The 12,314-nt window shown below is 38.0% G+C and overlaps 1 protein-coding gene across 2 annotated transcripts in view; it reads right to left on the minus strand.

Annotated features, from left to right (window-relative positions):
• Positions 1-11,823, minus strand: part of APBA2 (amyloid beta precursor protein binding family A member 2) — a 37,101-nt gene extending 25,278 nt beyond the window's left edge. For both annotated transcript variants that reach the window (XM_008496624.2, XM_008496623.2), the window contains exons 1-3: positions 10,855-11,823; positions 2,298-2,378; positions 913-949 (exon numbers count right to left, since the gene is read on the minus strand). In XM_008496624.2, coding sequence (XP_008494846.1) covers positions 913-949; positions 2,298-2,378; positions 10,855-11,823 — 1,087 coding nt within the window. The remainder of the gene's footprint in view (positions 1-912; positions 950-2,297; positions 2,379-10,854) is intronic.
• Between the last annotated feature and the right edge of the window lie 491 nt (positions 11,824-12,314).

A 12,314-nucleotide genomic window follows, 5' to 3' on the forward strand; every position in this document is an offset into this window, starting at 1 on the left:
CTTAGCAAACTACATACTTTTATTAGATAATTCACATAATAACTGCAACAGAAAAAGCCTAGTATATAGCTTATAACTCCTGGGCAGGAAAAAATTCAGGAAAGGCAAAATGATTGAACTAAAAAAAGAAAAAAAAAAAAAGTGTAATGCTATCTAAAGGAGTATACTCTAGTAATATATTCTTTCCAACAGAAAAACAGAAAACACATTGTTAACAGAGGAGTGAGCTGATTGGTAAGAAAAAAAAAAAAAGTCTTTTTTTTTCAAAAAAAATTAAAATGTGCAGTTCAATATGCAAGTGCTACAAGGGGTACATTTTCTAGTCTGTTTTAAAGCTATACTCGTGCTGGCCTCCCTTTATAGTTGTCCACTATCAAACAGCTTTCTCTCTTGTCTCCACCACTTTGAGGAATGCATTTGGTTTATCTGTATGTAGGGCCTGTTAGCCAGGACCTTCCACCAAGTGTTATGTGGCATCTTCAGATGTCAAATCTGTGCAAAAGGGGCAATCTTTGAACTTTCAATTTGCTTTAGCTCTTCAAGGAAATGACTAAACCCAAAAGTTGCTAGTCAAGCTGGTGAGATCAGGGAACAGGAAAAAATATGTTGTTCTAAATTGCAGTAAGTTTTCCCCAAGTTGAGAATAACACTTTAAATTTTTAAAATTTCTTTATGGTTTCCATTATGGAGAAAAGTGTGTTTGTGGCAGATGTGAGGGGTCTTTTCTCACTCTACAGTTTAGAAATTTCCTCTGCAGGAAGACCTGTATGCATTTTCCCCAGACAACGTGAAATACTTCAGTACTTTTCAGCTGTATTCATTTGGGTTTACCTGATTTTTAAATCTTTAAAGTATACTAAAGCATTTACTTCAATTTTATCCTACTTTAACTATGGATTACATAAAACTTACCATCAACAAAACTTGGAAATGAAGACACTTTCTTTGTCTGTTGAGAAATAGAAATGGTATAGCTGTAACAAAATAATTATTATAACCAGAAACGAATTCATATTAGAGAGCTGACCATTTATAAAAAAATCAAATTTCTCTGTAGAATTTCTGCATAGCCACTGCTTAGCACAGTGAAACACATCACAGTAATTATTAACCCAATGTAACTGTTGCATAGTGCTATTTACCTGGAATCTTAAAGAATCTTAAACAGCCCCCACCACATGAAATAATAAGAGACAGTTGGGGGAAGAGAAGGAAAATTACCTAGGAAGTCAGCTGTCAAATGAGCAATACAAACCAGCAATTCTCAGTCCAGCAGTTTATCCACTAGATCCCATTGCTTATTAATGATATTTGAAGTTTCCAATTAAGAACATTCAACAATATTTTACAAAGCAAGTCTGGGTCAGTGCAGAAAAAGAACTGTCCCTGATTGCACAGGACATAGCATTACATTTAATCTCAGCAGGAGCAACAACAGTGCTCTTTTTATGCTGCTGTCTCTATTCTCAAGAAACAGATACAGTTCTTCCATTTGCTTGTCTCTTGCCAGCCTCCTGAGGCATTCCTGTTTCCAGGAAAGAGGCTGATTTCTTCATTATGGGAAACAGCTTTAGAAATGCGCCTCTTCATTAACGTAACAGGCTACAGGCTAAGTATGTTATATGTTTTTGAGATAACAGACTTCAGCTTTCAAGTCTGGGTTTCATGTCTAGCCTTGAGTATAATCTCATTCTGTATTCTTGGATGTCCTCTTTGCTCTTGTCCTAGTGACAAGAACAGGTCTGCCTATCACTGCGTCCCATTCACAGCTGACTGAGCCAGGACACATCTTACCACTCAAAAAGATGTGAATCATTTGAGCCCTCAGCAACTGAATGGTGTGCTTGATAATAGGGGTTATTTAAAGAGAACTTTCCAGTGGGAATTAAGCATTCCTATGGCTTCAAAGCCTGACATTTGAGGGGGTGGTAAGAAGGGTGGTGGTAGAAGAGGAAAAAAGCAGTAACCAATTTCTTTTAATGCTACCTTTGCTTTTCAATAATCGAAAAAGAAAATTTCTGAAGTGTTCTACCTGTTCTGCATGTCAGAAAAATTTAGGCTTGAGCGCATGGCACGGACATTTACATAAAATGAATGTGACAGCAACAGATTCATGGGTATAGTTCAAAGACTTTTTGGAATATGCAGCTGTGGTATTTATTGTTAGTTCAGGAAAAAAAACAGCATAAGTGTGTGTGAGAGGGGAAAAAGCTGACAATTCCTTGTCTGCTTTCCCTCCTGGAAGCCTGGCAGCAAGATGATAGGCAGCAGAACAGCCTAATAGCCTAGGTTCCTACCTCGGGTGTATTATTGTTGTCAGCTGGTCCATTGAGGTCTGAACGCTGTTGCTTCCTTGGCTGCTCTAAACCATTGCACATCTATAAGAAAAAAGAGAAAAGATTTCAAACCTTTTGTCTTCTGAAAAGCTTCAAAACAAAGTAGAGTTTTCAGTAGAGGTCCATGGTGCAAAGACAGGTAGAAATTCTTTTCCTGATCAAATCACATTTAGAAAATATTAATAGAAATTCATAAAATATTAACACAAAACTGTATTTAGCATGTTCTCCATTATTTTACCACAGTCATGAAGCAATTCTGTGTGATTATTTATATATATTTATAGGTAGTTAGTTATATGCAATCAATATCCATTACTGATACTAATATAACATCATGTGATAGCTGGAATTTCCTGTTGTAATTTAGCAAATATGAGAGTCACATAAAAATGTTGAAGTCTATAATTATAATAAAAGATCTACTTTTATGTAAATAATAAGATATTTCAATTATCATTGAGTAGCAATTAAGCTACTGATTTAAACTAAATTAATTTATTTCAGTGCAATTTTTTCATCTGAAATTAAGCCAAATACTGACATGTTCGGATTGTTCAGAAGCCAAAGTCAGAATTTAAAAATGTATTTATGCCTAGTACTGGACAAAATCAAAATAGTCCTGAGAGCCATCTCTGATCTGAAAAAAAAAAAGAATCCTAGCCCTGAATATCAGATTCTTTGTTCATAGGGGATATCTCATGGTGTGACCCTCCTTTTGGGCCATGCGTATCTTACAGGATGCTGGCAGCACAGCTTCAGGCTTCTGAAGAATTATGAAAAGGAAAATATAAAGGAAATGCAAGGAAAATACTGTCTTCTAAATCATGGAAAACTCTTTTTCTTCTGAGTTCAAATCTTGTTAGGGGCAGAATTTCCTCACCAGTTGTGACACAAGTCACAGAACAGCAGCCCCTGCCACAGGGGCCCAGGTCCCATAAATACCAAGAAAGTTAAGTTTTTATGACTCACAGTTTCAGTGCTAGAAATCTGGAAAAAAAACCCCAATGTGATTTCTGGAACAAATTTTTATCATTTAGGATATTTCCCTTTTCTTTTTTCTCAGTTTCCCTATTATGTATAAAAAAGAGTGCCTAAATACCACTGTCAAAAATAAGAACTTGTATCAGCAGCTGGCAAATGGCAAACTCGGGGCCAATATTATTTCAAAGGTTCAGCCTAAATGCTACATGTGAACCTAAATTCTTGTCTTTTGACTTTCAAATGCAATATGTAGCTGTAATCAATATGTAGCTGCATGTTCATCTCTATACAAATTATTCCCTATGAATAATATTTAGTCAGCTGAACGAAAATGCTAATGAAGTGGGCACATCAGAGCTACCAGCTCAGTAATTCTGATTTTCAGGTAAGACAACCTAGACAAAGGAAAATTCACCTGAGTACTAAAGAAGGATTTTAGGAAAGGAAAGCCCGAGATATACACACAGCACCCCAAGACTCAGGACTCACTGACTAGTGCCCTCTCTTCATGGCTGTAGCAGCCAGAAAGCTTACCCTATCCCTGTAGCAAATGCTGTTCTGTTGAAGGCGAGACAAATTATATTGCATGGCTAAGCTACTATGGAGCATTATGTGTTGATGTGCAGTGAAACATATTAATGAGGAAAGCAAATATCTAGAGGGTTTTAATAAAACAGGCATAATAATCATACATTATTCCCTAAAATAGCAGGATTAGATCAAGTATGCTGTAAGCAGAGAAAATTACATGTCCACAATGAAGATACTTTATACTGTAAACAGGCATGGCAAATTATTAACTCCAGCATGTACAACAGAATGCCAATACTTCTAAAGCTGTGTCAGCTGTGATTACCACACCCTTCACTGAACAGGAAATGCACCTGCACGTAAAGAAAGAATTGGTTTAGGAAGCACCCTGGGTGCCATAAACATTACTGTAACGTCTGTATCACAAATCTTACATGCTAATGGACTTACCCACCCTGGGGATCATAGTGCCACTCATATGCTTCAATAGTTGCATATGTAATTCCATACAGTCTTAATATAAAATATGACTAAAAACCTAAATGACATTTAATTTTTGATTTATACATAGCTGTAATTTATTGGAATTCTGTTTTCAGGATTTCAGGAATAAACCCCAGCCTTTGCTTGTTTATTCCTATTCACATATGTACTACATATGTGTTACATATGTAGTATTTAGCTGTTACTGTGTATTGGCTGGGTTCCAAAGGGAAGTCTGCAGGATACCTGATGAGTTGGGATCAATCATATCACCTGTATGAGGAATATATTAAATGTTTTTTACTTACTATTTGGCATTCCCTCATCTCTCCCAGCCTGCATTTCACCTAGGTGTTTAGCAGTACTAGTGCACACAATATGTTCTACCTCTGGCTCATCTGTTAACATTTTGTTCTTTGAAAGTGTTGTGACAGGGAGGGGCAGATGTCACTGTGAGCATGTCCTCCAGACAAAGCTGAGTGGAGTACCACGTCCTGGAGATCTTCTCAGCTCTGGAGTGTAGCACACCCTATAAATCTCTTCAGCAGCAGCCTGGGTGATTGAGCAGACAGTAAGGGGAGCTGTGCCTGTCTGTGCCCAGCAATAGCCAGCAAATACAGGGGCTGTTACAATGACCCTTTAAAAAATAAGTGTTGATATATGAATGATGAAGAAATGTTTGCTAACACAGTATCCCAGAAAGAAAGGGCAGAAAGATGCACAGGGAGAAGGTCTTCCTGTTCTTTCCAGAAGACTAACAGTGTGTGAAGAGAGAACTCTGCAGAGCAGGCATAGCTGTATCTCCTGTACACAGTTACAAACCGTGTGCTCGTGTACATATGTAAGGAGATACCTCTAGACCAAGGAGGAAGGGAGTGTTTTGCAGTTTCTTTATGGAATCATTTTTAGAAAACTTAAAATTCTGGTGTTCAGTGTAGGCTGGAAGTTGGTTCATGCTCCCAGGTAATCTGACCAATGTCAAATTATTGTATTAAATACTTGTTTTCATCATGTTCCTTAGAGAATTTACAATTTATATTGTTGTTTTAAGTTGCACAATAGCTAGAAAAATAACAGTTGAAGGAAACAAGTATTATAAATTCTGTATTCTCTGACTTGCAATTTAGACTAGAACCCAAATCTAAACTGATACTGACTGCAAACTAACACAGAGGCACATCTATGTTGAAAGTCTCTTATCCTAGGATAAGATTCTGTTAGGAGGACAGATTCTGCAATGGAAAGATATAAAAATATTAAGTATTAAAGGTGTGGTGTTATTGGTACTTCTGTCTCTGAGCAAGCACAGAGGCAGTGTCCAGCACCAACTGAAGGAATGTGAGGCAGCCAAGAATGCCATCTCTAAGCTGAGAGGAAAATCAGACTCATTTGATGTCACTGAAATATCTATGTACATCTTTCAGAAATAGGGCTGCAGTTCCACCCATGCCCTGTCTAGCTCTATCCTTATGGCCAAATGCCAGGCCTGGGGCCTGGGCCTTCCTCCACCCACCAGTCTTGCAGGACCTCTCCCAGCCAGTCTGTCCCCCTTTAAAACTACCCTTTCCAGCAGTGTAAAGCCCCTCATAGCTGGAGGTAAGGGCTGCTAATGACTGAGTGCTGCTGTTTGTTATCAGTACTAATTGTTTACTCCAGCGTAAGCTGTTTAGCTCCTCAGACAAAAGCTCATCTCAGCAATATGGCCCTTCTCAATGTTGCCACCTGTGATCCTGAATGCTGCTGTGGTGCTCAGTGGTGATGAGGAATTCCTCTGCTTGAGAACCTTCTGCTGGAAATCAACAGGTTAGTCCCTTTCTTGATTTATTCAGAGGAATAATATGCCTGAGAGAGGAATTAACAATTTTTTTCAGGGTTGTTATCCCTTTTTGCAAAGTGCTAGTAAGCAAGCAGTGAGTACAGCTCAAAGGAGCAGCAAGGCTTTATTGCTGTTTAAACATTTAAGTAATGAGGTTTATGATCCATAACTGTCCTTCTCTTTACTAGCAATGCTGTTCAAATATTACAAATAATGTGTTCAGAAACCAGTGCACTGTCTTGTGTATTCTGAAACTCATCTTGAAGATGGCTTGGAAAATAAATGTTTTCTCATTGGTTCCAACCGGGAGAGGTTATTTATGGTATGTTCCTAGATGAAAAAACCTTCTAGAAGAGATGTTTGTGGTAGATTGACTAGATTGCTAAGTTACCAGTTCCACAAGTAAACCAATAGGGCTTACCAGCTTTTCAGCCAGGTTTGTGATCTGTCTTTAGAAAAAAAGCTAGAATATAAGGGGATTGCTATGCTTGTCTCTCAGGGACAAAACTTGAGTTTCTGGTTTCAACTTCTCTAATCTTTTTTAGGTTTCTGAAGACAGTTTATCCATTGGGCTATGTGTTCCCCATATACATGAACACTGCTGTCTTTATAGAAACACATCAAGGTGCATCTCAAATATCTTTTTGAATCAATAGATGGTAACTTAGTAACAAGCCTGATATGGCTGTACTATTCCTATCAAACTACCTGACTGAAGTAACTTCTATCATAGTTGCTTGTAATGTGTAGTGGGAATGGCTTAATGTACCCCTGCTGAGCTGCTGCATTAGTTATTGAATCATGAGTAACATGCTATTGTCAGTAGGAGCAATTTCACCCAGCAGGATACATTACAAAGACAGAATCTGAATGAGGCAATTTTTTTGACTAGCTGAAGGATTTCTGATTTTGAGCACAGAAAAAAGGCCAGACTTCATACTCTCACAAAGATTCCATTACTTATATACTAATTTAGAAGTGGTTCTAGCACATGTCAGAAGTGAAGAGGGAAATGTCTGTAGAAAGGAGTTGTTCCAAGTGAGTCACGTTACAGTAAGAACTGGCTGTATGAAAGTAGGAGTCAAAGTTTAGAGACCTAACCATTCCACAAAAGAATTTAAAACAATGACCAATGGACTTCTATCATCTTAAAAAATTAAGACTTTTTTCTCCTTTATTTTGCACATATTTAAAATGGAGAATGAGCCATGATAAGAGTTTTAAAGAAATAGCTGTGCCAAATGGTATGGTTTTATGTAGATATATCTTGGAGTGCATGCTGCCTTCTGCTTTAAACTGCCCAGAGAAGACTGTCACTAATGCATCTTTAAGTATGAAGTATTCATCTTGCTGTCTTCTGGTGGTGGCAGTTTATTGCTAAAAAGCCATAACTTGGGCAATTAGCACAGAGAAACTGGTTTTGCTGGAAAATGTTTGGACTGTTCAGCACTTTTCAGTAATTACTTACTCTTCCTATGTTTGGAAACTGTCACTCATTAATAGCTATTGAATATTTCTGCCCCACAACTGCCTAGAATACATAGGGAACAGCAAGCTTTTTTAACGCTCTTTATTTATACTAATGGGTGTTTTCCCAAAATTCTACCAAATACATCCCATAATATTGAGACTGAAGTCAGGAAGACATTCCTATGATAGAGATTTTCTAAAATGTCTTTCGTCTTAGCTGCTTCAGACTGTTCCAGGGGTGAGATCTTGTATGGACAAAAGGCTCCTGGATTTGGACTTTATTATAGCAGAAGAGCACTGTGCTTACGCCAAGAAAAGGAAATAAACCTCAAGTATTTTTGTCAATACTAAACTCTATTATTATAGGTAAACAAAACACAGTAGCAGCACTGATGCTTGCAAAGCTGTTGGAGAACAGACAAAAAGAAGACTTTGTAAAATTTTCTTTCATAAACCTTTTGTTAGTGATATTTTATCTGTCTTTGAATGTCCATATTGAAAAAGTGTAAGAAGGGTTTAGCCTGTATTAAGGTTGTGAAATGAGACTAACACTGCAGAAGCTCCTGGGTCCCTTACCAGGGGAGTTTGTATATTTGGTTAGGTTCTCAAATGTGCTGCTGATACAAAAGTGTAATTGAGACATGAGAAGCAATAGGATTCATGTGTCACAGGCAGCATTATTAAAAGGTAGATTTCTCTCTACGGTTCTCCTTGTTAATGGTGGAAATTCTTAAAAAAGGTACAGAGAATGTAGGGGGTTTTCACTATTAAAAAGTTAACCTTTTATTGTTGGCAAATAGATCTATTTAGGGTAGGAGAGAATTACTGTAGTCAGGAGTCTGCAATCTGAAATCCAGGTAGATGATACATGAAGAATTACAGGGCTGATTAGGCAGTCAGTGCTCAAGTGATGAGTCCCATAATCATCTTTAGTCCCCACTCAAGAGAAGTACTTCTCAAGCCATGCCAATGCCAGCATTTCCTGCAAGTATGACTCTAGTTGGGATGAAAAGAGTAAACTCTGCCATATGAGGTTCCCCAGAGGAACAGTTATTTAATTGTGAATCCCATTAGTGCAAGAGACATCTTCCATTGGCATTATTTTAGCAGCAAGATGGGACTGCCCTATGCCAAACTGCTTTGTGGGATGGAAGCAGGACAGGTTATGTTGCAGTGAACTGGGGGCGAGACAAGCTTTTTCTTGTTCAAGCTTTGGTTTAGACCATGCATTTGTTCATATTTTGTACAGTACAAGCAGTCATCTGCAACGGGAGACTACTCATTTTCCACCCTGTGAACCTGATCCCAGGTTGATTATTAGTCTGTCAAACCAGCAGCATTGTAGCTGTACTTGAAGATATGCAAATATAATAGCATTCCAAAAAGAAAAAAAAAAGCTTTGAGCCAACAGCAACAGCTTTTGCACAGAGAAACACCACATCAATTCAGTGTCTGCTCATATTGTATCCTATTATCAGCTGAATGAGCCATTCAGTTCCTCTGCCTCCTTACTTGATCCAAAGATATATTTAATCAGTTAATTCGTGTTTAAGTCAAGACAATTGCAACAATAATTCAATATCCAACTTTTCTGCATGAAGCTGAACCATAGAAAATATTAGCAAAAATATGTGGCAGATACGTTAAAATTTGTCTCAGTCTGAGATGACTCAGATGTCAAGTGGGAGTGAGAGAAGCTCCTAGGTTGACTAAGATGTTAAATTTTAGTTGTGTCATAAAATGCCCCAAATACTTCATTTCAGCTTCAGAGATTCAGTGTCTTAAATAATGCAAGCATGCAAAATCTACAAGAAAAAAAAGTTGTGCTAAGCAGTGAGTTAGAGCAAAAGTACACTGTAAATGTATTCTAGGTTTCCCTCAGGAGAAGGTATTTACAAATAAAGGCTCTTAAAAGCAAAGTCCCCCAAGCTTCCCCAGAGTCTCCAGGAGTGAGCATGTATATTTAGACTGGAGACTGTACCACACTGGAAGTAAAATAAGATGCTTCTTTGTTTTGCCATTTTCTGTAGATTGTTAGGTCTTAGAAGTGGCAATTGTTCTCTGGTGACTAATTGCTGAAGCAAACCTAGCAACTGCACCCCTTAAACTTGCATTTGTCTACTGGTTATTTATTGTTTGGTACGCAAGACAATTGCTAGCATTTATCATGAGCTAGGAGTTAGTAACTCTATATTTTTAAAGGTATGTGAAAATTTATTGTGTTACTGCTAACTATTCTGAAAATTTATGCAGCATTATTACCACTTATGGGGGCAGTAAAGTAGGAGAGGAGCTCCTGAAACATGAAAAAAAGCTAACTGCACATAAAGCAACAAAAGGCACATTCCTGTTTGCTTATTGTTTACCAAACCTGACATACACATAGTATCTTGTTTTAACTTAAAAGCATTCAAATCTACATTTGCCTAAACAATTGGGGGGCAAAAAAAGTGTTCCATGTGCAATCTGTATGCTTCTGTATCATCCCTCTCACCATGATATTTTGTATCATGTGACACACTTATAACCAAAATCTTTTAGACAGATGAAAAAAACAAGGATTGTCCCAGCAAATTCTCTGCAAGCAGTAAGTTTGTCATGTACATCTACTGACAATGGCCTTTGATTTTTCTTTCACTATGCAAGAACTTTAATTATTGTAATTAAAATAGTGCCTACACCATATTCACAAATGACACAGGCTCCTTTAGACAATACATTAATTCATCCATCCCTTAAGAAATGTATAGTAAATATTAAAAGAACTGAATGGCCCAGACAAAAAAGCAGAACATCCTCTGAGCTTCATCTCAATTCTGTAAACAGATGCCTGTTTACAAGTCCAGACACATCTCCTGTTAGGGACATTTAAGGACCTAATAATGAGTTCTTAATGGAAAAAATCCTTTAACTATTTCAGTGCTGACCCCAGTTTTAGTTTATCTAGTGTGTTACTGCAGAAGAAAAACAATGTAAATAAACTAATTTTGCCCCATATATCTGGAATACCTTGTTTTACTTAGCATTGTTTGTTCTCTGCAAATCCTCCCAGTTCTCTACCTAAATTGACTACAGTCAGCACCTTCTAAAAGCATGATGTTATTACGTAGCTGAGAGTGCAATGCAGAGTTAAAAAAAGCAAAAATACTGTTCTCTAATTCTGTTTGGAATAAATAACTCACAGAATATTTGCATAATGCATGTGACAGTTTGGTTAAACAGAGAACATCGTACCTGCTCTTGTGGCCACTTCTGTCTGTCCTCTGGGGTTCTTGACTTTGCTTTAAAACCTCTAGGCACATCTCCACTGTGCTTAGAGGCAGATGGGATATTCAGTGACTTTGGCCTCCCCTCGTGCCTGTTGGTACTGTGAATGGCTTCTCCCTCTGAGCAAGTCTCTTTATAGTCATGTGCTATGTTTTCAGTCCCAGTGTGCTCTGGACTCATTTCTGTTGTACTGTTAATACTGCTCATGCTCATACTCATTTTGATTTCTGCTACAATCTGGTCAATGTCCTCTTCCTGCTCTTCCAGCTCTGCATCCTCTTTTCTAGAATGGTATGGTGATATTCCCTGTGAGTTTCCATTAGCCTCTGCTGAGTAATAGTCCGGGTAGCCACCTTCACTTTGACAATATTGTATGTTTTCTTCTTGGTCTTGAATCTCCAAAGATGACACTTCATCCTCCAAAATCTGAACACCATGATCTTGAACTTCCTGCCACTCTTGCCTCTCCATCACCTCATTTTCATCTTGGTGCTGACTTTTACCTTCAGCCCATTCTTCAACAGCTTCCTGACATTCATCTGTTTCAACATGGTGTTCCTCATGGGGAGCATACTCCTCCCCATTGCAGTCCATTCCTTCCAGGTAACTGTCATCCTCTGGACAGTATCTAATGTAGTATGTGATCCCCTCTTCTTCTTCTGGCAAGCCTTCATCATAGTCCTCCTCCTCAGAGGTGTTATTCACGTAGTCAGAGCTGGAGTCACCATCTCCACTGTTATCATTGCACTCATGTTCCACAGGTGTAGGACTGCTTTGTCTGACAGTTGCTAATTCTGCCTCCTTCACTGCATAATCTTCAATAGGAAGGTCACTTTCTTCGTTTTCAGGCTCCCTGTTGTGAGATGAAGTAGGGCAAGCTCTCACTCTGTGATCCAGCATGCTGGCTGTAGTGCTTTGACGCTTCCTGTTTGCCATAGCCAACTCCTTATATGACAATCATTTCTAAGCAATTACTGTAGGGAAGGTGGAAAAACACATTCAGAAAAGGTCATCAGTAGAGAACAGTGATCTTAATAGAAAAAAAGTCATAGACTTATCTGCTAAAAAGGATGTGTTTGTAGATACTTCTACCAGATTCAGAGACAGCTAACTTTTAAAATGCTCGTGTTACAGAACCATGAAATCAAATAATAATTTGCACACTGACATGAACCGATAAGGAGAAGGTCCTACATTTATGCTAAATGTATTCTCGTGTAGGATCTCCTCTAGCAATTTGACAGAGAATTAATCCTGAACCTTGAAATTAGTTTTCAATTTCTGTTTCTTGCCAGTAAGAGGTCATGTGTTGATTGCTATGCAGTAAACAGGAGCTCTTTTCATTTTTCAGCTTAGGCATTTCTTTAATGTGTACTGAAAGCATAAATTTAGACTTTGACCTACACTTTTGAAAACTGAAGGAAAAG

This window comes from Calypte anna, chromosome 10, assembly GCF_003957555.1.
Source record: "Calypte anna isolate BGI_N300 chromosome 10, bCalAnn1_v1.p, whole genome shotgun sequence".
Taxonomy (NCBI): domain Eukaryota; kingdom Metazoa; phylum Chordata; class Aves; order Apodiformes; family Trochilidae; genus Calypte; species Calypte anna.